This window comes from Periophthalmus magnuspinnatus, chromosome 1 (assembly GCF_009829125.3).
Source record: "Periophthalmus magnuspinnatus isolate fPerMag1 chromosome 1, fPerMag1.2.pri, whole genome shotgun sequence".
Taxonomy (NCBI): domain Eukaryota; kingdom Metazoa; phylum Chordata; class Actinopteri; order Gobiiformes; family Gobiidae; genus Periophthalmus; species Periophthalmus magnuspinnatus.
This window is the reverse complement of record NC_047126.1, coordinates 25,802,913-25,830,104: the sequence shown is the minus strand read 5'-3', so window position 1 is coordinate 25,830,104 and position 27,192 is coordinate 25,802,913. Positions and strand designations below refer to the sequence as shown.

Sequence of the window (27,192 nt, the reverse complement as noted above, 5' to 3'; positions counted from 1 at the left end):
GAGCAAGTAAGCTTTTGGCCATGTTCTAGCGCTCTTCCCTTTTCAAAAACACACACAACCAGTCAAAAGTTTGGACACACTTTTTCATTTATGTTTCGTCTTTATTTTACTTTGATCCCTGCTTTGCACTTTTGTCATTTCTTGACCCTGATATGACACAGTTTCACACACACACAAACACACACACCATTTCAAGAGACTTCATCAAGAAGCTCATTGAGAGAAGGCCAGGGGTTTGCAGCGCTGTCAACAAAGTGAATACTATGAGGATTTACTTAATATATTTGATGTCTTCTGTATGTATTGAAAATGTAGAAAGAAGTAAACATAAAAAAAACCCCTAACCCTAGCAATATTTTTTTTTCAATGGTAATTCTCACTGCTGCCAGGAGATGACAACATAACCCCAGATCCCAGCACGGGGAGTGCACCTGTAGGAGCATGAGATCAGGTCGATTTTATTTGTCCTACAATAGAGAAAGTCCAGACAACATGCCATCTGTTGTCTGTAAATCTATTATTAAGTTCAAAACATGAGATGGTAAAGCAAAGGTACTGTTTGAAGCCCAATAGCAATGAAATAATGCATAAAACCCATGTCCAAAACACCAAAATACAGTTAAGATTGTTCTATTTAATATACTTAAATAAAATGCCTGTAATTTTCAAGATACTTTTCAACTTTTTTCACAAACTGCTTTAGTTATATGTACAACGAGTATTATTTTTGCTTGTTTGCTTTATCCCACCATCTTAAGTAGAAACACTCACTCACACTCACTTTAAAGCTGACTTTTCGATGGTGGGATGGTCCAAATCTCAAATGTTGTTTCTACGAGTACAACATTTGAGATTTCATATGATTAAATAAATATACTATAGCCGAAAATATGACTTTACTCTTTAGTTTGGGAGATTATCATGCAATATTCTGTGTAGTATCATAGACTGTATATCTCTGGACATAGCTAACCCGACTAACCCCGCCATGTTCCAAACAGGAAGTGAGCATGCGTGTGCTTCCGGCTCCATCAGCTCCAATTCACTTTGTATTGAAAAACCGTCAGCCCTCTCCCTATGACTGCTGCTGTCAGGCTCATCATTTTGGTCTTAAAATGTTCGTATTAACCCGCTCTACCTAACCCTGGTATTTTTATTTTGCTCTTGTGTCCGTGTCTGTCGAGATATGAACCGTAATAACAGACAAATCAGAAGCAAATATGGAAGTCAGCTCCAAATTGGCTTCTATAACCGCTCTAGCCTCGACGAGCTTCATTTAACTGGAGCTGAACGCTACGGGTGACGTCGCACTCGCTCAGTCCACTTCTTTATACAGTCTATGTTTAGTATCAGTGAGTATCTGACTTTGGATACTTTTGACAATGCTATTACTTTTACATTTTAACTGAAACATAACTGTTCAAAGCCTCACAAAACTTGACTGCCACTCACTGCTGTCGTTTCAAACTTTCATTCTTCAAACATGATTCCCGTATTTTTCATCGGCTCCTTTCTCCAATTAGGAAACCACGCTTTATATTCCCTTCCTAACTGGAGGCTACGAAACTAAAAGTGCAGTTCTGCTCAGTTTGCTTTTTCCAAGAAACAGAGGGAAAGTTGGAAGAAACCAGAAACTTCAAATGGTGCTCGGTCTTGTTTTAATGCATGTGTAAAATCGGTTGGCAAAGATTGTATTCATGCTGTAAAATCAGATGACGTTACAACTTCCTATCCCTGTGTGTCAGACGCCCTCCCATTTTCGATACTTTTGACACCCCAGTAGTAGTGGTGCAGAGTCATGTGGGTGGCAGACCCTCCACCATCGCGGGACAAGGGCTTTGTCTCTCTTTTCTGGCTCTCCGCACTCACTAATCCTCATTTCAGATGTGTGTTTCAGACAGTGTTTAATTTCTTCCCACGTTATGGTTTGGATTTTCCACTTTGTGCACAGGCAGTTCAAACATGTTCTTATGCGAGGTGCAGTAGCAGAATTCAAAATGTGGACAGGCCGGTGCTCCCAACTCTGCACACACGAGTGCCCACATAGGGACGTCTTTGTGTGTCCATGCTAATGCTAATGCTAATTTTAGAGCTTAAATAAATATTGAAATATCGAACGCCACAGACTGGAATAATTTACACCTGAAATAATCGGGTCATGTCCTCCCATCCTCCTGTATCCCCATGTGTCAGATGCCCTGCCACCCTCCTATAACCCTGTGTGTCAGATGCCCTCCCACCCTCCTATAACCCTGTGTGTCAGATGCCCTCCCACCCTCCTATATCTCTGTCCTGTGTCAGATGCCCGCCCATCCTCCTATATCCCCATGTGTCAGATGCCCTCCCTTCATGTATTTATATTTATAATGAGAATAATTGATCCTTGAATAGTGAAAATGACCAAAGTTGAAGTTGAATAAAGAATAGTTTGAGGGTACATTTGGTGTGGGGAGGTGTGCTCTTGGTGTCGTAATGAAGCGGTGGGAATAACCTTTAGTTGTATAATTGGTGGCAGGGTGGTTCTCGTAGGACACTATAGAAACGTGACCAAAAGCAGATGTGTGTGTATGAGCAGTTTAACTTTTTCAGGATAATTGGATCGTTGTGTTTAGCTCAGCACTTTTCAGACATGTGAGGTTTAAGTAGCTTTACTGCAAATCACTAATTAGGTGCAAAACTGGACTTTGTCTGTAAAGTTTAAAGAAATGATTTGTAGTAGTTAGTGTTGTCACAATACTAAAGCTGTTCAGGAAAGGTTCATTTCTGTCCTGTGAATGTGACGTTTTAGTTTCAATACTAGTTTTACTATGGATTAGTATCTGGTCTTAGTAACTTATATTACTTACTTATATACTTTTGACACCCCAGTAGTAGTGGGTGTAGAGTCATGTGGGTGGCAGACCCTCCACCATCGCGGTACAAGGGCTTTGTCTCTTTTGTCTCGCTCTCCGCACTCACTAATCCTCATTTCAAATGTGTGTTTCAGACAGTGTTTCATTTCTTATGGTTTGTATTTTCCACTTTGTGCACAGGCAGTTCAAACATGTTCTTATGCGAGGTGCAGAATTCAAAATGTGGACAGGCCTGTGCTCATGACTCTACACACACATGCACCTACATCTGTGTGTGTCGATGCTAATGCTAATGCTAATTTTCGAGCCTAAATAAATAAATAAAATAAATATTTTATATATATATATATATATATATATATATATATATATATATATATATATATATATATATATATATATATATATATATATATATATATATATATATATATATAATTTACACCTGAAATAATCAGGTCATCTTTACTACAACGTCTATTAAAACATTAAATGTTTTAATAGAAGTTAGCATTAGCATTGACACACAGACACCCCTTTGTAAACACAGAAGTGTTTAACATGTCAGTGACGTCCACCTGCAGCTGTCCACTGTCCAAATAATCTTCCTTCTGCCGCTAAAATTGTTGTCAAGGGAGAAAAAGTAGTGCAGTCTGGATTTGGTTAAATATTTAAGCGTTAAACAGAACAGAGTCATTTAAAAAGCACATATCCAAAATGATTAAAACTGTGAAATTGAATCTGTCTCAGTTTAAATGTATTTGTCACCAAAAGAGTACAGATGTCACCAAGATTTTTATGCATTCAATAATATTCATTTTACGTATTGCATTACAACATGGTCACTGACAACACACGCTGCAACGCAACCTCCTCAATCCTTGTACAAACAAGTACTCACAATATTACAAAAAACACATTCACATCATTATTGTGATATTATAAAGAAATATAAAATGTTAAACTTTGAGGATGGCATCCTGTTAGCCAGTCGTAGTCTACTGTAGATTTACCTCACACCTTGAAACGTTTTTGTGAGATCGTGTGAAGAAGCAGGAGTCAGGACGAGCAGAGGAGACTGTTTGGACAGAAGTGCTTCTCTGTCAAAGCAGCAGGGGGCAGGAACCGCTCCCCTGTATGTGTGAGGGAGTGGAGCATTCTGGGACTTTTTAAGTTTAACCTTAAGAAGTGACTTAAAGAGAGTCAGGGCTGTAGCCAATAATACGCTGCTGTCTGTAGGAATAATGAGTATATGTAAATATTTCAATTAGTATTTGGAGTGCTGATGTGATAAAGAGGAGTGTGGGGAGCAAGGGGAGGAGGGACTCAGAGCGTCAAAAATGAAAGTCAAACTTATGAAACATGTTAATATGTTGTTTTCAGTAAATACAGCATTTTCAAACAATAAAAGGAAACATGGTGATCTAAATATGTTATGTGTTAGCACAGAAGAAAAATACCTAATCACATGCAGGCCTGTTGTCATTAAAATGTGAATTCATTTTTAATTTTTTTTTCACCAAAGAAACACATTTTTGCTGATGCAACCACCCACATGAACGCAGACACTGGTGTATACTGTGGAGCCTTTTCAGAGCTCCACTGCCCTGAAGACCTGAGCTCCACAGAGAACAAAAAGAAGGAAGCATCAGCAGAAACATCTGACGACTTTGCCACAAACATACACGCTCAAAACAGCTCCTTTATCGCTTTAACACAGGGTTATAGAGCTTTATGTGATTTACATAAAGGGACAAACATATTCTAGGCATGCAGTTGTAAACACAAGTAGGATTAAAGGTCGTAAATGCATTATTGAATTTTAAAATATTAAACCTTCATAGTAAACACATGTGGGTGGAGTTCTGTCATAAACTGTATAAGGAAAGGGACTGAAGGAGTGTGACGTCACCCATAGCGTTTTGCTCCAGCCAAATGAAGCCAGTCGAGTCGGTTATAGTGAATTTGGAGTCGAGTTCTTTATGTGGAATTACAACCGCGAGTATCAGAGCAACCAAATAACCAATCATGAGCCAGGAAGTTCAAAGTAACGCCCCTTGCCTCCCGCACCGCTGGTTTGACAGGGAGCAGCCGCTTAGCAACGCTGTCAATCAAACCTGTTGCTAATGCTAGTGGAAGTGATCCCAGGGAAACAAAGCAGCTTATTGGTCTGTAATTAATTCTCATGTCTTGATTTGAACAAAATAGTGAAAAAAACATCAGGATCATGTGGAGCAGGTTAATACGAGCATATTAATCAGTGCCATTGAACAAAAAATAGTCTTTAACAGATTTCTTTCTTTTAATGGCAGAGGATTAGCTGCTGACCTCTCCACCAAGCTGGTCACTGACCCATAAAAATGAATGAATCTCAACTTAAATATGATTAATTGCACTTAAGGAGCTTTTAACGTTCGTGCGCGCTCTGGAAAACCTGGAAAGAAAGAAGGGAAACCACATGAGAAATGCAGTTTTTAATGGAAAACCAAAGGACACATTTATATAGAAATAAAATGCCAAAACAATCTGTACATTTTACCTGGAAATATGAACATCTTCAACGTCTTTTTATTCCTGACTTGATCATGTTTAATAAAAGTGCGTATGACAGTTTTTTGCAGGTTTGGCTCATTTCACTAAAAGACGTAGAGGTAAATCCGCAACTGTTACCTAGCAACCACAATGTAAACAAGGACCAAAACGTGTCTTAATCGCACAGTAGTTATAAATAGATAAATAAAAATAGATGACAACTCCTTTCTAATCCAAAAACGTCTCTTTTATACGTTAGGACATGTATTTATCTTGTGACATGCTTCGGCATCTTCACTGTTCTTCACAACTGTCACTGGTATTTATGGTCAAACATAAAAAGATCTCGTACAGTATTGTGTTTAAAGCAAACCCAGATGCTAATGCTCACAACACCTTTATTTAGCTGAATTTATATTTAATCCGTCTGCTGTAAAATGCCTTCCTTGTGCATAAATTGTCTCAGTTTGGATGGAAGATGGAAGTTTTTACACAGAGTTTGGAGAGACTCTTTGTAAGAACTCAGCCCTTCTTCTTCCTGTATTTTTGTACTTTTTTTCCAAAATTTTCTAAAACTGCTATTTAACTTATTTCGCTCTGATACTTTCCCACCAAACCAAGTCAGAATTAGAAAAAACATGAAAACCTGTAGAGTGGTCACAACACTCGACTCATTGTTTGATACAGATATTTTTCATGGGTACATTTTGGTTCTTTCTGTACTAATTAACTAAATATTTAATTATAGACACAAATTAACTAAGTGTTGTATTTTGTTATTTATTGTTATTTATTTATTTATTTTTTCTAACTTTGATAACACAATGATAATGCCAACGCCCCTCCCACGCATTGGACGAACATGCTAAAATGATAAGAAAAAAATGAATAAAAGAAATAAATAAATTTAATAAGAGGAGAATATAAAGGAAAAACTAAAAAAAAAAGAGGAAAGAGCTCATAGGAGTTCATATTTTTAACAGTTTTGTACGTTTATTGTCTATATTTACTTCAGCAATATATGGCACTTCAAACTGTATTATTATGACAGGCCTAAAATCCTTTAAGTCCTGCCTGACTCTGCTGTGTCTTCAGGAGAGCCAGTGGTTGGACAGCGTGTCTCTGCTCATAAAGGACTCTTTGGAGGGCGATCTGATTGACAACCTCTCGGGCTCCGTGTTCCACAGCTACAGCTCTGCCCCTGTGAGCGCAGACTCCAGAGGCCACCCCCCCGAGGTGAGAGACAAGTGGGACTCACGTCTCCTTAGACAATCTCTGAGCAGCGCTAAAAATAACACAGGGCACCGGGTCAATAGGCAACAGAGGAGAGGGCGAGACTCAGACACACAACACTCCATCTTGTGATGTCATGTGGTAATACACGAAGTGCTGCACTGCATTTTTAAACTCCATACACCTTCATGACAATCATTTGGATCATTTCAGCTATGGAATTCCCTCTATTGACCTAAAGGTAAAAGGAGCTGTTAACTATAGTAAAAGCCAAAGTTAAATCTGTCACCTGGGAAAAAAAAAGCAGTAGGAGAGAAGACATTTTGCTGCTAATTCAAGCCACTTCTTCAGGTCTGGTCAGATTGCTGGTGGACACTGCCTTATATCTAACTGAAGGGAGGAGCTAACTACACTGAAACTGGAAACAGCGTTTGTTTACAGTTTCTGTTTGTAGGCCTATTGAGGTTTGTAGGTCTATTGAGCTACACTAAGTGTGGACTCTGCCTGAGTCATAGCATATTCATTCAGCTCTTAATGGTGCTTTCACACCTATTAGCATCCTGGATAACCCTATTGTTTTCTTCCTTTCCTTTGTTTGCTTTGGGTCTGAGGATGGAGTTATTGTGGGGTATCGATGATGTTTAAGGCCCTCATTCCTCTTGACGGAAGGATTTAATGTTTCCATGAACAGGAATAGGTGTGAAAGCTCCATTAAGCAGCGAAACATCTTTACTCCTACAACATTTAAAAAATAGCCACCCTTTACTTTGATCACTGCTTTGCACTTTTGTCATTTCTTGACCCTGACATGGCACAGATGTGAAGTGAAAACCATTTCAGGAGACTTCATCATGAAGCTCACTGAGAGAAGGCCAAGGGTTTGCAAAGCTGTCGATAAAGCAAAGAGTTATTGAACATTTTTTTATTACATAATTTCATACATCTTGCTTCATATATTTGATGGCTTCTGTATGTACTTGAAATGTAGAAAGTAGTAAACATAAAGAAAAACTGGTCGCGTACTTCGTGTGATCCAGCTGCATTGTGTGTGTGTGTGTGTGTGTGTGTATTTGTGATCAGATCCGGTTAGCTGAAGTGGAGCAGGCGTCGCTAACGTCGGAACAGCTCTCAGACAAGTCTTCTTCTCCTGCTCTACCCGACGACCTCAGCCTGGACGACAACACCAGCCTGCAGCTCCACCACAGGCACAACAAGGTACTGCAGATACACATATTTTGTTGTACAACTTACCTCACAGCAAGAACTTTACAAAAGGTTTAATGTGGAGTTTGCATGTTCTCCCTGTGTCTGTGCGGGTTTCCTCCGGGCAGTCTGGTCTCCCCCAACAACAAGATCTGGATATGGGTCCCACTGCTCTTGACGGGTTTAGGCCAGAGTCAAATGTAGGCTTAACCCAGAGACTCTAAAGGATGGGTCAAATGCAGTTTTAACCTAGAAATGATTTTCCCATTTTTTGGCTTCTGGTCAATCTGGCTGTCAGTATTTTATGTAAAAATATCGAGGTTTGCGGGCTGAGGTTTGGATGGGATTGTACTGCTAACTGTAAGTAGAGTTTGAATAGGACCTGAGAGAGATCTGTAGATTACACAAACATGCACAGATGACATCTAAAACCTCTTCAGACATACTTTTGTTGAGGGAACATTATAACATAGAAAGCTCCAAAAAGTCACTTTTGCACATTGCTCCCTGTTTAAATGAGAATTTCTCCACCTCCTGTGACAGTGCTGCAGCTGCACAAATGCATGACATTAGTCTAATAGTGTGGCATTAGGCCATGGATCTATAATAAGACCTGGACAGTCCCCCTCTGTCCCCGTTTGAGATCGACTAGTAGCTGCTCCAGGTACTGCAACCCCCCGGAGCTTGGGCCTAATTCATCCATAGAGCACAATGCATTTTTGGGGATTTCAAACTGCCCTGTTCTTTCATAAAGGGCAGATTTTGAACAGATTTTTTCTTGTATTTTCACAACATAAACTCAAATTCTCAAACCGCCTAAAAGTTAGCTTTGAGCCTAACACACCCTAGCTTCGCTCTGATTGGTCAGAAGTGATCACGTGGTGCATGTTTTTGTCAACATGCAGGTGGGAGGAGCTAGCCCTTATTCAGAAAGTAATGCAAAAAGATTTTTTTTTTTGTTTTATACTTTGTGTCAATGAGCCCAGGCCATTGAAAACAACCTGATGCTGCCGTTCATCTTCCAGATCTTATTATACATATTAGGCCCATTAAAAGTCTGACTCCTCCGCCTCCTCCTCCATCTCTGCTAATCTGTATTAATCACTGTTTACACGCTTAAGGCTGATTACAACACCTGCCTCCTCCACAGGCGCTCGGGGAAACGCACTCCCTCAGCTCCATCTGGGACCTGCTCACTCATTTATTTAGTACAAAACAACACTGCAAAAACATATGTGTACAACACTTAAAATGAACTGAATTTGATTTGATTTTTTTACTATTTTAGATTTTTTTTTTGCCTAATCAAGTTTCCAGGAGGAGCCGATATTCCTGTGTCAAGTTGTATTTTCATGAAGAAAAATCCACAGCTGTTTTACCCTGTAGAAATGTATTAGTGGCGATGTCCAATCTGCTGTTATATTTATCCAGCCACATCAGCTCTACATGAACGTACTATTGTCCTTTTCCTCTCATATGGCTCTATCATGGAGACACATTAGCAAAGCATTGTCAAATAAGTTGTAGGATAAGTTTTTAAGATTGTCTATAAACTGAACAAAAATGTATTTAAACACATTTTGAGGAGCGTGTGGTCATGGGCCTGTTTAGGTGTTTGTGGTGAGAGTGAAGAACTGTTTGAGAGAGACTTGTTTGACAGCACAAATCACTTGTAGACTTACTCACAAGTTTTACTCAAGTAAGAGTACAATAACTTCAGTAAAAGTATTTCTGAAGTAGGAGTAAATATATGCTACTAGAAAAGTACTCAAGTAAATGTACCTACTAGTACCGCCCACCTCTGGCTACTTGAGGAATTTAGTTTGTTGAGTACAGTTTATGGATACTCCACTCTCTCATATACTGAAAACATTTTTACATTAAAGTGCACTGTGTAACATTTCGGGCGGGGGGTCAGACACCTGCTTGTCTTCCCTGAGATGTAATTGTCTGTTTTGGCTTTAAACATGTTCATCAAACCTAAATGTGTAAATGCTCTTGAAAAACACACATTCTTACTGCGAGTCAGTGTCACCTCTCCAGAGATTTGGCGTGTAACTTAACCTGGTGCTGTCACGTACTTGTCTCCATGGAAACTAGCAGGTGACAGGCCCTCCACCAGAAAACTTATATAGTGCAGTTAAAAAAGGTCTTTTTTTTATCTTTCTTCCATGTTATAACGTTCTGTCATCAAAACATGCTTGAAGAGGTTGATTTCCTGATCTCCCCTGGGCTTGGGAACCCTCCTTATGGTTAGCAGTACGAGGTTGTACAAGGCTCCGCCCCCGAGTCTACATAACCCATGATCCCACACAACAATTCTCCAAAAATATATAAAAGTGTGATACAAAACTGTACGCAACAACTTGACAAACCTGATGCGATGTTCATTAGTGGGATGCACACAGGTTTAGTTGTGATGTTACTCTGAATGGGGAGCGACTTAGCATGGGGAGCAAAGAGAGGGAAAACGAAAGATAAACTTATTAAACATTTTCAAAACAATAAAAGGTAATATGGTGATCTAAATATGTTATGTGTTAGCAGTTGATACCCCATATAATAAAATGCTCCCTCTTTAATATAATGTTTTGTTTGTTTATGACAGAGAGGCAGCAGCGATTCACAGAGTTCAGAGGAGCGTCCAGTGCAGAGGGTGTTCTGTGGTCTACGGTCTAACTCTGGCAGCTCCGACGAGGGAGTCCTGATCCAGACCAGAGACCAGACCAGAATCCAGACCAGAGACCAGACCAGAGACCAGACCAGAGACCAGACCAGAGACTTGGTCCAGACCCGGGTCCAGAGGGGGGTCTTGGAGGGCTCTGAGAGGGGCAGATGTCCTGACCAGAGTCCAGAAACATGCAGAGGTAAACTGTCTTTATTATCCTCAATTAAGACATACGCACAATTTGTTTTATCAGTCAATCAAAATCAATCAGAACTTATGCATGTATCAAATAAAAGAATAATAAATTTAAAGGGCCCACATTGTGCTGTTTTCTGATCTATGTTATAATACCAGTGGCGTGTGCTCGAGAGACTCATCCCAGCATCTAATCAACAAAGTCAAATCAAATTAACAAAGGCTCATTTATAAATTAGGGGCCCATAAAATGCCATATCTTAATCACGTATTAAGTAAGAAGTAGCTGTTAACTTGAAAACTACCACTTCATGACATCACAAGGTGGAACAGAGCATTTTGAGCTTTGGAGATGTAAACAGACGAATAATAAATTGTTACTTATGTATGTTTTTGAGAAGGTAACAGCATTATAACATGGCTCATAGCTCACAAGAGTCAGTTCTGTGTAATATAGGACCTTTAAACATGGATCAATGAACCACAGGTGTTTACATAATTGTGATCATTACTTGCTCTGCAGCTTAAGCTCCTCTATGATATGCATGTGGCTCCCTGTGGCTCTGCTGCATATTATCCCTGTGACCTCCTCTGTCTGCGGAGCATCTGGTTTAAAATTTGACTTAATGTGACATTGACGTTACCATTGACTTCATCAGAGCTTCGGTTTGATCGACTTTGACACAAGGACGAGTGACGCGTCCGAAGCTCCAGCGAGTTTGAAGCAATTAAAAGAGTTCATTAGAAAAGACAGGAACAAACCTAATGTGATCACTGTCAGATGGAGAGAGGGGGGGGGGAGAAGGAGGAGAGGAAGAGAGGGGGTGTGAGAGAGACAGGAAGAGAGGATGGAAAGGGAGAGAGAGATGAGAAGGAGGGGGGAGAGAGGAAAAGAAAGAGATCAAAAATAGATCATGTCAGGACAAAACCATATTATAGCCCCGCCCCACAGGAAGTCGGCCATATTGGATCAAACAAAACCCATGAGCAATAAAAGATCATCAATTAGATTTTAAACAGAAGGTTGGGCGTGATCTTGGTGATTTTTCAACAAAATGGCATTTTTTTCCCCTGTCCCTCCCTTTTTCCTATTCCTCTCTACACCATCCAACCTCTCTCTCTTTCCCTCCCTCCTCTCCCTCTCTTTCTCTCCCTTCCTCCCTCTCCTCCTCCTCACCCCGTACTCCTTCATCTCCTCCTCTCCTCTTCCCTCTGTCCCCTCCACCTCCCTCTCTCAGATCCTAAAGTCATCTGCAGTGGTTCTTCGGGGGGTCTCTTCTCTCTCCCTGCAGACTTCTTCCACCCGGCCTCAGCTCCAGGCTCTGGCCCCAGCCCTCGCTCCTCCCTCAGCCCAGGATCCAGAGCTCTCTGTGGGCCACACTCTCCAGCGTCCTGGGCCTCGCTCCGGTCTCCAGGGGCTAACGACAGAACATTAGGATCACAGGTAATTAGTGTTGTCATGTTAGTAAAATATCTAAACTAAATATACTCAATATTCAATACCAATTCCCATACCACAATGATAAGAGAAAAAAAGAAAACTCTTCTTTAGACAACAAAATGTGATTTTCAACAGGTAGCTTCAGATCTTTCTTTTATATTCCCATGTGGACTTATATCTGTGTGATCCCTCAGTCGTCCAGGTAGGATACATAGTGGTTCATGGGCGGATACTACCGTATTTTCCGGATTATAATTCACACTTTTTTCATAGTTTGCCCGGGGTGGGACTTATACACAGATGCAACTTATATGTGAAATTATTAAAATATTTAATTTCACATCTTTGTTATTGTCAAACTGACAACCGCGCACTGCCCCTAAAAGAAAATCCCATTCTACTGAGTCTGATGAAGCCACGACAAGCAGTGCTTCATCTTCCTCTGGAGTTGGTGGAGTTGTTCAGAAGTGACACAGAGGATGAAGAATTCAATGGACTTAGTGATTTGGAGTAAGATCCACAGTAAACTTGTGAGCTTGTTTTTTTAGGCTTTAGTTTTTCTGATTAACTGTTAATATCTTACGTTAACATACCAGACATGTTCAGTTCTGTCTGTGCTTCATGTGGCTGAATAAATATAAATGTGTTACATTAGCGTGCTGTACTGACATTCAGCCTGTTGTTCTCTGTTTTATTATTAATATAACTTGCTTTTAAAGATAAAATGATTGGTCTTGCTCTCGTATTTTGTAACATAAATTTCCCTAAAACATGCGACTTATATATATATTTATGTATTTTGTTCATTATTATGCATGTTTGGCTTGTGTGACTTATACTCCAGAGCCACTTATAGTCCAGAAAATACAATATGTGGTCCTACACTTCTGATACAGCTCATAATCACTCTAAAGTTACTGAGGTTCATTTTTTGTTCCATTGATGTGACTTTTTTAGTATTGATACCTGCTTAAATGAGTATCTAGTTTCAATACTAGTTTTAGTATCGATTAGTATGTGATTTTTGGTACTTTTGACAACCGTAGCAGATTGTGTGAAAATATATTGACTTTGTTTTTTTGAATGTTACATGTATAAAAAAATGGGTCGTCTCCTGGCTTTTCTATGTGGAGTTTGCATGTTCTGCCTGTGTCTGGGTGGGTTTCCTCCAGACACTTCAATTTCCCCATCAACCCCAAACATGGATCATAGGTCAAATCCTCCAACTAAAATAGTCCTGATCAAGACTAGCTCAAGATGTGAAGATGTTTGCCCACTGCTCCTGGTTTAACCCAGAGACACTAGAGGATGGGTCAAGTGCACGCTTAACCCAGAGACACAATAAACTGAAATACCAAGAATCTCAACAGGAAGTGTGAAAATCCTAGATAATGCAGCTGTTGAAAAGTGTCTTATATAGCCATTGTCGTATATTATTAGGGTAACTAAGTTGATTTCCCTGTGTATCTCCCTCCTCCGCTGTCCTTCCCTCTCAGCTAATATTTATACAGCTCTAATAAAGTCTTTGCCGTCACTTTGAGAGGATCCTGCTTTATTTTCACTATGCGTTTCCATGGAGACTGTATTCTCTACCTGTCTTTTGTTTCTTGTTCGGCTGGCTGCTTCTCTGATCCTGCTCTGGATAATTAGCTCAGAACTGCACAGCCACTGTAGCCTCCTCCTCCTCCTCCTCCTCCTCCTCCTCCACCTCCTCCTCAACGCAGATCGTCCTGTTTGGTCCTTTTATTTTCAGACTTTGTTTATCATTTTGTAAAGTGCAGTTTTCAGGTGAAATGTGTCAGTGCAATGTCTTCACTGTATCTCAATCTGATTCTTTCAAACCTGCAAGACGTGATGCTGGAACAGAGTCACGATACTGAAGTTTCAAACTCGATTTCGATACAAAGCTATTCAGGAAAGGTTCATTTCTGTCCTGTGAATGTGTCTTTTTGAGTATCAATACCTGCTCAAATGACACAACGCTAAGCTGAAAATAGACACATTTAAGGATGCACTATGTAACTTTTCTAGTGAAGGTGGAGGTTCCTGCATTGATTGTCTTTGAAGAAATCTTAATGTCTGACTGAAAGCAATAACATCTCCATGGAGACAAGCAGGTGATGGACCCCCGCCCACACACACACACCAGAAAACCTCCATAGTGCACCTTTAAAATGTACTTCAGTGACAGAATGTATTGCCTACAAACATTAAACATAAAGAGTGACTGATAGATTTGTTTGCGAAATGTGCCTGTGACAGATGATTTCTTTTACCAGTACAAGACTGTAATTTGTTTCTAAATTGTCACAAAACCATTTATCTCTCATTTATAACTCCGTGTGGTTATGAAGTCCGCCATTAGGGGCCTAAACCATTATACTAAATATGATCAGGGACAGTTTACTCCTGCTGTAGTTCAATCAGGGCTGTGCCAAAACACAAAAGACAGTTAGATGGCGATTTAAACTTTGGTCGATCTCGATGAAAAGGTTTCTGTGGTAGTAAGAGTGTGTGGTGCTGAAGAGGACTCATCGCTCTCTCGTTTAGGTGAAAGCTCTGAATCAGGGTCACAGCGCGTCTCTTTATGTCTCCTCACGTGTCCTCCCCCTCCATCTCTCTGATCCAGCTCCTCACCTTTTCTCATCTTTCTCCTCCGGTGCTTCTCATCATTATAATCCAAGCTGTGGAAAATAAACGACTTACTTATCTTAACTTAGGACCTAATTTAATGCACGGACATCGCACGTGTTTCTGCTGATTGCTGTAACACGTGATTTTTAGGCTCACAAACTCTTTCCAAACTTAACGGAATTACTGGTCCTATCAACATGAAATAAAAACTGTAGTGATCCTGACACCCTGCTTTTTATGCCTGAAGTCAACCTGTCTGTTTTCAATAACATTAAATCAAAAATCGAACTGATTATTTTTTCCCCATATCACCCAGCTCTAAGTTCAATAGACCTAGCTAAAAACAGAAACAATAAACTAATAGGCATGTTAGTTTCAGTGTAGTTAGCTCCTCACCTCAGCAATCTGACCAGAAGTGAAGCAGCAGCTTGATCAGTGGCGAAACATCTTCACTTTAAAACAGTTGACACATTTGAATTTTTTGTTTGCTAAGGATCATACCTGAAGTGAGGGATTACACAGACATAAATTGTTTCTGTGTTTTATTCATTGATTGGACCTGGTTGAATTTTACTTGTAAAGCCTGATAAATCAATCTCTTGTTTGTCCATTGTCCGTGTCAGACTGCGTCGTCTCTGGACATGGGCGGTTCAGACCCCACACCTCCCATAGACCTGCCCCAGGACCAGCACCCGAGTTTGGGCATGAGGGAGCACCAGGGCCCCCCTCTGCTGAAGAGACGCACCACACTACAGGTACATCACATGTTGACAGGCTCTAATATGGAGCTGTTTGGCTGAATGAGCTGAAATAATTATATTGGTAAAATGGCCGTAGGGCTGCTGTGAACCCAGTGAATGGATGCAGCTGCACATCCTAGACACTTAGTGTGAGAGACTGATTCTCCAAACTGGCTAATGCCAGATTGATATGTGCAGCACTCTAAATTGAGTGTTACACATTTATCAATCTGGGAAATGGAAGAACGTCCAGATGAATATTTGAATTTGATTGGTCAAAATGCTACAACAGCAGAAGTCAAGAGATGAAACTTGAGTTAAATTCAATTGAGAGAAAAGCACCGACATCTTTCTCTCCACTAATGCACAAATTGCTTCCCTCTGCACGTTTGTCACAAACTAAATAGTCAGTGTTTCTGCTAAAATAGACTAAAAATGGATTCTCATGAGTTTGTGAATCGCAGGATGATTGATTTCTGGCTCTTACAGTTTGCTGAATGCCTCCTTCTTATCACTGCCCTGATCAGTGACACTTACACACTTAAAAAAGTCTGTACAAAACACTGTATATTCTTGATAGTAAAGTGGACCTATCATGCTCCAATCCACCCCGATCTCAAAGCCACAGGTAAACGCCCACTGCTCTGTACTTACTTCTTCAGCAGGATTCAGCAGCGTTGCATTGTTAGTTTGATACAAATGAAAAAAAATTCCACTGGAAGTGCCAACAAGTCCACAACTCTTTGTTGTGATGCAGCGACGTCATCTCTCAGTGGGCACCACCGTTTTTGTGGAAGTCAGCTAACTTGTTTCTTTTATTGGTTTGTTTTAGATCAATGTGATTTAAAATGTCTAAATTATAAGATAATGATTTACGGGTGTCATAGATCATAACTATATAGCAGACACAAAACAGGTGTCTTCTTTATCAACTGTTTTTATTCCGTCTCTCATCAGGCCACCAGGGGTCACCAGCGCAGCCAGAGCAGCGGTGGAGGCCAGCAGGACTCGGTGGAGCCGTCAGAAGAAGAGAGGTCACAGGTCACCAAAAGCGACCTTTCACCTGATGCTCCCAACAGTCTGTCCCTCTCCTCTCTGCTCACTCCTTGCTCCATAGCGCCCCCGCTCATCAAGAAATGCAACAGCACAGGCTCACTGGACAAGGCCCGGGCCAAAGACGCTCTGTTAACAAACCTGTGGTCCCAGAGACAACCAGAGGAGCAGGACGATAGTTGCGAAATCACAGATTCTAACTCCAGAAAGAAGAGATGAAACGCTAACTGAGGCTAGGCTAGTTTTTCCTTTTTGCTACAACACGGGGATGTTACAAACTGCAAACTAGCGTCAATGCTACGGGCCTCCGTACTCAGATCTGGCTGTTTTAGATTTGTCGCGTCTTGTCTTTGGATGTTTTTTGCAACAAATTTGGCACGATTAGCGAGGTGAAATGCTAAACAACGGGCATTCCTGGACTCCACTTCTTCAACCTTTTACAGGGACTGCACACAAACACAAGACTGAAAACGATTAGGGCTCACAAGACCTTTTGTGCCCTCAACTTTTGTGCAAAAATGTGTTGTCGATAAACCACTTAAACTTTGTACAGATGTCGGAATTTATTTTGTAATATTCCCAGGTAGCATCCAACAATCTCCTCTTCTGTTTTATGTTAAAGGTCCCATATTATGCTAAAAAAAGGAACTATTTTAGCTTTTAGCCGTGTTATAATGTTCAAAAATACAAAAATTTAGTTATGTTTTGTTTCATTAACACTATGTTCAGGGTTGGCGCCATTTTGAGGAATTTTGACCATGCAAAAGATATACTATGTTAAATATGGTAACGGTCCTATATTAGCTAGCGTCTACTGCAAAACATCTAAGAACAATTTAACCTATAATGCTACGACTATCATGTTAGCAGCTATAGTTTTTGCCTCATTTAAAATACTCCACTGCCCAGAAACCGCAGTTCATTTGCATTTTATTTATTTTAAGTTACAAAATGCCACTATTAAAGCCTCAAAACTATTTCACAAAATCAGAGCATGGCATAATATGGGACCTGTATAGCCGTTTGTATGGATAAGCAGGTAATAGGATCGCTTAAGGGCATTTGTATTGAAAATGGTGACTGCTGCTGAGAAAAAGTGGGATTTTTTTTTTAACTGAGGAGTTGAAAATGTCTTTTGGCTTCGGAAAATCCCATGAAAAGGGCTAAAAAGAACGCAGACCTGGGCCAAATATTTAAAATGTAAAGAAATGTCGATAATGAAATGTGATAGGTTTCTCTGGCGTTCGCATGTGTTTGTGAAATGACCTTTGTAGAGTAGTGCTAGAGGATTGTGCACTAATGCTCCAGATGTTTAGTGTTTCAGGTAATGGAAAAATGTTTTAGACTTTTAAATAGATCGTAATAATGAATATATATGAAGTGAGCATAGACTGTATTTATAAATGGACATAGCTAACCCGCTAGCCGCCTCGTTGCATGGACACGTTAATGGCTTTGTCGGCTCTGGCTCCAGTTCACTTTCTATAGAAAAAACTTTGCCCCTTTCTCTGTAACTGCTGCTGTCAGGCTCGTTATTTTGGTCTTCAAATGTTCATTGTAACTCGCTCTACATGATCCTGGGGTTTTTATTTCACTATTTTGTCCGTAAATCAAGATATGAGCATTAATAACAGACCAATCAGTTGCCTTTTTTACCCGAGGTTGTGCTTGGTAGCGTTAGCAACGTTTTTGATTGACAGGGTTGCTAAGTGTTCGTTCCCTTCCAAACCAGCAGTTACCTTCAACAGCCTCGCTCCTGATTGGCTCTTTGGTTGCCATGGCACTCGGAATTCCAAACATGGAACTGAACTCCAGATTAGCCGCTATAACTGCTAGCCTCGATGAGCTTCATTTGACTGGAGCCGAACACTGTGGGTCCTTTTCTTTATACAGTCTATGGAAATGAGTGACATTTTTAAAACCTTAAATAACTATAGATTATGAGTATGCTAAAGCTATAAGAGTTGTTTGTAAAGGTCACACATAAAGGTGCATTGTGTAACTTTCCTGCTGGGGGGTATTGCTGCCTAGAATGTTCCAGAGGATGGCATAAAATTCATCATACACATATTCAATTGTAAGTATTTCTATTGCTCTAAAGTACCTTACATTTTTCCTGAGACCATGGGATGCCTCTCCACAGAACTAACCTGTAACTTGGTCTGGTGGCTTCATCTGCTTGTCACCATGCAGACAGGTTTAATGCTGTACTGTGGAACAATTCATATTCCAAAGTAATAACGCTTGGAGGAAAGTAAATGGTGCACCCTCTACCAGAAAAGTTCCCTGGTTTACCTTTAAAGGGGCCATAATACACTATTTTTTGATCTATATTATGTTTCCTCATCAAAAACATACCCAGGGTTGTGTTTTGTTTCATTCACACATGTTTAACACACAAATCCTACATGTTAAAGTTCTTCTCTCAAACAGAAAACACTCTGTTCCACCTTGTGATGTCATGTGGTGATACAGGAAGTGCTTCATACATCTTTAGTAGAGTCATTTGGATGATTTCAGCCCTGGAATTGCCAATATCTATCGAACAAAAGGTAAAAAGGTGGAACAGAGCATTTTGAGCTTTGGAGATGTAACAGACTAATAATAAAGTGTTAGTCAAACATGTGTGAATGAAACAAAACACAACTCCAGGTGTGTTTTTGATGAGATAACAACATTATAACAGGGACTATAACCAATATTTAACTAAAAATACAACTTGACTTTGACTGGCAGAATCGTCCGTTCTGGTCTCAGTACAAGATTTAAAATTCGCAGGGTTTTGTATTTAGTCTGTAAAAATCTACAAGTTCAGATCATAATAAAGCAAAAATATAAGTTTATTTTTGGGGGGATTTACAAAACTAAGCACAATAGTGTAAGTATTTCCAAGTTAGTGGTAAATCCAACCCTGTTTCAGCTTTTACCCATGTTACAATGTCGGTTCTTCATAAAAACAACAACTGCAGTATTTTGTGTCACTCACAAGTGTTTAAAGACGGGGTATTGTGCAATTTCTTTTTTTCTTTTTTTTTTTTTTTTTTTTTTTTTTTAGCTTTCTACCATGTTATAATGTTCTCTCATCCAAAACATTCCTGAGTATTTTAGTGCTCTCTCCCTATTTGAACCTTCCTTACAGTTGGCTGTAAGATTCTGTGCAATGCTCCGCCCACAAGTCTACATCACCCACGCTCCCACACGACACTTCTCCATAGATACAAAAACATGATACAACACTGTGGACAACACTGTGGACAACACTGTGGACAACAGCGGGACAAACCTGATGGATGTGCAGTAGATACAGTGAAGGGGGAGTGACTGGGGAGCAAATGGAAGAAGGACACAGTGTCAAAAATGAAAGTGAAACTTATAAAACATGTTAATACATTCTGACCTAAATATGTTATGTGGTAGCAGTTAATGCTCCACAGAAGTAAAATACCCCGTCTTTAAACGCACAGTTCTTCAAAACCCCTGAAGAATGCATGAGATACAATAGGACTTGTAATGCTGGAGACCTCTTATGTAAAAATGCCAAATGATCTCATATGTTTTTGTGCATTTATTTGACTCAGGTCTGCTGAAGTGTAGCACATTCATAAAGGATTATTTATTTTATGTATTATGACCAGTATTTACTTACTGCACTGGATTGTCTGAAATAGAAAATTGAAATTCCAAATGTTTCCCAAAAAAAGTGAGAAATCTGCATGACATTTGTTCCCTAAAATGTTGCACTGATCAGCCATAACATTACGACCACACTGCAAAACAGCCCTGTGCCATTTATAAAGGTAGAAGTTTTTAACAATTTTAAGACTCACATTAAACGGCCCATGGTACATCATTTTTTTGATTCCCCCATGTTACCCCATCAAAAACATACCCGGATTTGCTTTAACACAATGAACAAAACACAACTCCAGGTGTGTTTTTTATGGAGTAACAAGATTCTAAAATGTCTTAAAGTTCACAAGAGTTAACTTTGTGTAATATGGGACTTTTTATTTGTATTGGTATGTTTTGTTTTCCTTTTTTTTTATTAAAAACATCAGCCTGAATGATCTTAAACAAACTTTCTTTTAATAGATTAAGCTTGAAATATGATCATGGAATTAGACAGTGACAGTGATTTTTTATTCTTTAAAAAATATTGTAATTTTGAGATTTCTTTTTAAAATTCAGAATATTCATAATGGTGGTATAAGTTTGATCTATGCATTATAAGAGTTATTATAAATGTATTTTACCGTAGCGTTTTTTTTTTTATTATTACCTGTACTTACAATTAAATTTATTGATAAAATTTTAACCAGATTTAACCAGTAAAGACATTTTGATATAGAATCTTGATTAATGACTGACAGATCGTTATTAAAGCCACAGGATGTAACTGTTTAACCCAATAGACCAATAGACTAAAGCTTCTTTCCGTGGAAATGTTGTTCCTTTAGCTATAATGTTCCACAGTATGGCATAAAACGTATCTATCTCTGTGGAGAATGTTCTGAAGTGTGGCTTTAAGGTTAAATTTCTATTACAGCATTATAGAATATATTCTAACAAGTCACATTAAATCTATATGTTTAGTGCAGAGGTGGGACGTACATTTACTCAGTGACATTTACTTGAGTAACTTTTTAAAGAAATTGTACTTTTCAGAGTACTTTTCTAGCCGCATAATTTTACTCCTACTTGAGTAATATTTTTATTGAAGTAACAGTACTCTTAAATCCTCTTCTCTCTGTGAGTAACTCTACAAGTGACAAAACCTTTATGTCGACAATATGAACTGATTTGAACATTTGTGTTTCTTGCACCGCTCCTGCAGATATGATTATTTAATATTTTGTCAGTCAAATTACATCAACTTCAAATTATAAATCAGACGTTATTCTCCGGCAGTTAATCTTCAAGTTACTCAATTCATCTTTAGTCCAGACTCATGTCAACACAAACAGTAACATTTACGTTTTAAAAAGAACCACAGCAGTGTCTCTACATCTTGGACTGAAGCGAATTGCACTGAATCTTATGTTTGTGAGTGACATTATTATTTAATTATCTGATTGCAAATAAAACTGTACATTTAAGTTCTTAGTAGAGCTTGCAAAGTGTTCACTCGTGCATTGACAAACATCTCGGTCGCACTAGTCCATCGCGGCCCGCTTGAGTAATTTTATGAGGCTTTATATCTGCAGTGTGTGTGGTCGTATTGTTGTGGCTCATTGCTGTATTATAACCCACTCCCCATTTAAAACAATGACCTCCTTTTCTCCAATTGAAAACCATGATCTCTTCCAGTGCATTTGAGATATGCATCCTATGTAAAGTACACGCCTCGTACAGGCTGTGTGCACAGAGCAGACTATATTTATGGAGTTATGAAACGGGGTTAAAGGTCACAGAGGGGTCAGAAGCATGGGACCGATTTCTGTTCCAAATGTCATCTCTGTGTCATATAAAAGTCACATTTTCAACAAACGCCTCTGGTGCTTATTTCATTTTATTATTTTAATTTGAGCATCCGCAGAGCTGCAGAAGAGAGATATGAGGCAATGGAGGGCTGGAGTAAACCAGGTCTAAACAAGGACTGGACCAGGACTAAACAAGGACTGGACCAGGTCTAAACAAGGACTGGACCAGGACTAAACAAGGACTGGACCAGGTCTAAACAAGGACTAAACCAGGTCTAAACAAGGACTGGACCAGGACTAAACAAGGACTGGACCAGGACTAGACCAGGACTAAACAAGGACTGGACCAGGACTAGACCAGGACTAAACCAGGTCTAAACAAGGACTAAACCAGGTCTAAACAAGGACTGGACCAGGACTAAACAAGGACTGGACCAGGACTAAACAAGGACTGGACCAGGTCTAAACAAGGACTAAACCAGGTCTAAACAAGGACTGGACCAGGACTAAACAAGGACTGGACCAGGACTAGACCAGGACTAAACAAGGACTGGACCAGGACTAGACCAGGACTAAACCAGGTCTAAACAAGGACTAAACCAGGTCTAAACAAGGACTGGACCAGGACTAAACAAGGACTGGACCAGGACTAGACCAGGACTAAACAAGGACTGGACCAGGACTAGACCAGGACTAAACCAGGTCTAAACAAGGACTGGACCAGGTCTAAACAAGGACTAGACCAGGACTAGACCAGGACTAAACAAGGACTGGACCAGGACTAGACCAGGACTAAACCAGGTCTAAACAAGGACTGGACCAGGACTAAACAAGGACTGGACCAGGACTAGACCAGGACTAAACAAGGACTGGACCAGGACTAGACCAGGACTAAACCAGGTCTAAACAAGGACTGGACCAGGACTAAACAAGGACTGGACCAGGACTAGACCAGGACTAAACAAGGACTGGACCAGGACTAGACCAGGACTAAACCAGGTCTAAACAAGGACTGGACCAGGTCTAAACAAGGACTAGACCAGGACTAGACCAGGACTAAACAAGGACTGGACCAGGACTAGACCAGGACTAAACCAGGTCTAAACAAGGACTGGACCAGGACTAAACAAGGACTGGACCAGGACTAGACCAGGACTAAACAAGGACTGGACCAGGACTAGACCAGGACTAAACCAGGTCTAAACAAGGACTGGACCAGGTCTAAACAAGGACTAGACCAGGACTAAACCAGGTCTAAACAAGGACTGGACCAGGTCTAAACAAGGACTAGACCAGGACTAAACCAGGTCTAAACAAGGACTGGACCAGGTCTAAACAAGGACTAGACCAGGACTAAACCAGGTCTAAACAAGGACTAGACCAGGACTAAACCAGGTCTAAACAAGGACTGGACCAGGACTAGACCAGGTCTAAACAAGGACTGGACCAGGACTAGACCAGGACTAAACCAGGTCTAAATAAGGACTGGACCAGGACTAGACCAGGACTAAACCAGGTCTGAACAAGGACTGGACCAGGACTAAACCAAGATTAGACCAGAACTAAACAAGGACAGGACTAGAACAAGACTAAGACTAGGCTTGGACTAGACCAGGACTAAACCACGACTGGACCAGCACTGGACCAGGACAAGACAAGACTAAATCAGGACTGGACCAGGAGTAAACCAAAATTAAACCAAAACTAGACCAGGACTAAAGCAGTAGTAAATCAGAAGTAAACGAGTACTAAACCAGGACTAAAACAGGACTAAATCAGAACTAAGCCAGGACTAGACCAGGACTAAACCAGGACTAGACAGGACAAAACCAGGGCTAAACCAGGACTGAAAGGGTCTATGGCTGAATTTGAGTGAGCAGACTGAACACTTAGATCTGAAAATATGATATTTCATTTCTCTACATCTTACCCTGACTGAAACACTGCTAAACATCATGAACATGTTCTTTAAAGGGGGATGGTGGTAGCCATGGTGATCTAAATAATATTCAGATCACTATGTTACAGTTAATTGTTATTCACCAAAAACTCTTTCATTGTTGATGCTCCGCCAAGGACACTACTGCACATAGCATCATGAATATTCAAGACCTGTACATTCCTTAACTTTTTTTGCGTGACCCGTTAAAAGAAAGTTGTCTCGAAATAGTCAAGTGTGTGAGAGTAAATACCAATGGCAGAAGTAGGTCCACAGTTTTTTCTCAGGCAAATACTTGAGCTTGAAATTCATTTGATTTGGATCATCTGATTTATTCCAGCTCCTGTCTCTGTCCTCTTTCATCTGCCTCTCTGATGTCTCAGCTACAAGACATCCTCATTAGGAACAGACAGGAGCAGACAGGAGGAGCAGACAGGAGGAGCAGAGCCAGAGGAGCAGAGTCAGAGGAACAGAGTCAGAGGAGCAGAGTCAGAGGAGCAGAGCCAGAGGAGCAGAGTCAGAGGAGCAGAATCAGAGGAGCAGAGCCAGAGGAGCAGAGTCAGAGGAGCAGACAGGAGCACAGTCAGAGGAGCAGAGACAGAGGAGCAGAGACAGAGGAGTAGACAGGAGCAGAGTCAGAGGAGCAGAAAAGGAGGGGATTCTGAGAGAGCCCTTCAGGAGAGACTGTTGAGGTCAAAATGCTGATCACTTCTTATATTACAGGATGGTCTTTAATTGCATGTGAATAATGAAGACGTCGTAAACAGACTAATAGAATATAGAAGGTCTAATGACACTGCTCCCTCTCACCCACAGCACAGGACACACACTGTAAATGAAATACACTCTGGCATTTGGACCCCAGTGTAATCTGTTTCAGTTTGAATTGATAAAGCTGTTATTTATGAGAGATGAGTGAGTCCAGAGGAGGTGTGAGTGTAAACTGTGTGATGATCGCTCCTAATATAGAGTTTGGCTCATAACTCAACCAAAGCTCATTTAAAGAGGGGGTATTTAGCTTTGTACCATGTTATGACGTTGTACCCTCAGCAAAAACCTGCCTGAAGACTCTTCAGTAAAGGGTTTTTAAATGTCATCCATGCACGTTTGAGTGTTTGAGCGATCTCTCCTGGGCCCTATTTGAACCCTCTTTACGGTTTAACTGTGAGATTATGTGCAATGCTCCGCCCACAAACACGTTGATTGTGTTATTATATATAAATGGACATAGCTAACGCGCTATCTGCCACGTTCCAGATAGGAAGTGGATATGGGCACAAGTGATTCCTTCAAGTTCTTTTTGCAATTCTTTAATCGTTTAGTTGATTAATCAGTCGATAACGTCTTAGTCGACCCAGACTTTAGAGTGCAAGGATTTATATGGGACAACAGCGGAAAGGAGAAAAGAGTGAGCACTAAACTAGGATTCAACTACGTCTAAACCAGGACTAAACCAGGATTAAACCAGGAATAAACCAGGACTAGACCAGGACTAGATCAGGACTAAACCAGGAATAAACCAGGACTATAGACCAGGAGTACTGCACCATGACTAGACCAGGGCTAAAGCAGGACTGAACCAGGACTTGGCCAGGACTAAACCAGTAAAAATCAGGACTAAACAAAGACACAACCAGGACTAGACCAGTGCTAGAGCAGGAATAAACCAGGATGAGACCAGGACTAAACCAGGACTAGACTACGACAACAAGATGAGACTAAGCAGATTAAACATGATTCACAAGTTTATATAAATACTTTGTTTTCTAGTTCTTTTTCTGCATAAATAGTAGTTTTTCCCATGAATTCCCGTGCAGGTGTAGTCTTTGTGAGTGCAGTTTGGATCAGATACACAGAGGTACGTAATAGTTTTGAAAGCTTTTGCCATGTCCTCTTTGTAGTCGACCATTTGATCGGCAGGACACCAAGAATGTCTTTAGCCGACTACTTTATCTTGGATAAAAAGAAGGTTATCTTTGCTGAGTAACTCTTCTTGAGAAGCTGCCAAAAAGAAGTGCTACAATAATATGAAGAAATGATGTCTGAAAAATATGAAAACTAAACGATGCAGTGTTGTTAGTCAAGGGAACTGTCCTGGTTAAATGAAGGTTAAAAAAAGTCCACCATCATCTCCAAGGTGTTCAGGGGGTTTGGGTCCCGGATTAGGTTTTGGTTTCATTCTGGTTTTGTCTAGTCCTGGTTTAATATAGTTTGGTTTGATTCTGGTTTAGTCCTGGTTTACTCTTAGTTTAGTCCTGGTTTTGTTCTGATTTAATCCTGGTTTAGTCCTGGTTGAGACCTGGTTTAGTCCTGGTTTAGTCCTGGTTTAGTCCTGTTTGGTCTGATAGAGTAGTTATTGTAAAGGCCAAATGCATAAATCTGCAGCTCTGTGATTGGAGGAGCAGAATTGGGTTCAAAGGTCAGGTCTGTGTACAATGGACTGGCTTAATTTACATAATAATGACTTTCACAGCTGTACGTTGTGTTGAATAAATACAAAACCGGGTCTACATTAAAACTAAACCAGGACTTATTTAAACATTCAGGACAAATTATGCAAACAAAAAAAGACTACACTTGATCTTAAAGGAAATGTCAGATTTAGATAGAATCCCATTAGGCTCTCATTTGGGCTGCCAGTTTCAACACTGCAATTGAAACTTTCTTGTGTTTGAATTGTCACTCCCTAAACCCTAGCACTTGCAGCCAATCATTAATCAGTGCTAGTGCAGCCTCTGCAGCTCAGTGAGTGAATTCTGGAGGTTCTGAGCTTCACATGAGGCCTGTCCATAAACTGAGGATGATAAAAACTTGGATGTGTCCTCTATCTGCAGGTTAAGGCTCTGGCAACACAGGTTCAGTTGTGATCGTAGACGTCAGGACTAAACCAGGACTGAAGAAGGTCTAAATGAGAAATAAACCAGGACTAAACCAGGATTAAACCAGAACTAACCAGGAATAAACCACAGTTGAACCAGGACTAAACCAGGGGTAAATGGGGACTGAACTAGGACTGAACAAGGACTAAACCAGGACTAAACCAGGACTAAACCAGGACTAAACCAGGACTAAACCAGGACTAAACCAGGACTAAACCAGGACTAAACCAGAACTAAACCAGGACTGAACCAGGACTAAATCAAGTCTAAACCAGGTCTACACTCAAGTATACATGTTTTCCACTGTACACTTTACATGATACTGTATATTGATTCATTGCACTGTTAAAATAAGTCTTGTATTTCTTGTACTCAGCACATTTCTAACCCACTTTACAAATGC

General features: G+C 40.2%; 1 protein-coding gene across 1 annotated transcript in view; it reads left to right on the top strand.

Moving 5' to 3' along the window:
- The window catches only part of LOC117370010 (voltage-dependent T-type calcium channel subunit alpha-1I-like), a 214,296-nt gene extending 197,508 nt beyond the window's left edge, over positions 1 to 16,788 (top strand). Inside the window, exons 33-38 of the mRNA XM_055221662.1 lie at positions 6,480 to 6,620; positions 7,698 to 7,832; positions 10,429 to 10,687; positions 11,922 to 12,127; positions 15,382 to 15,513; positions 16,456 to 16,788. Coding sequence (XP_055077637.1) covers positions 6,480 to 6,620; positions 7,698 to 7,832; positions 10,429 to 10,687; positions 11,922 to 12,127; positions 15,382 to 15,513; positions 16,456 to 16,770 — 1,188 coding nt within the window. The 3' untranslated portion in view covers positions 16,771 to 16,788. The remainder of the gene's footprint in view (positions 1 to 6,479; positions 6,621 to 7,697; positions 7,833 to 10,428; positions 10,688 to 11,921; positions 12,128 to 15,381; positions 15,514 to 16,455) is intronic.
- The last annotated feature ends 10,404 nt before the right edge of the window (positions 16,789 to 27,192 follow it).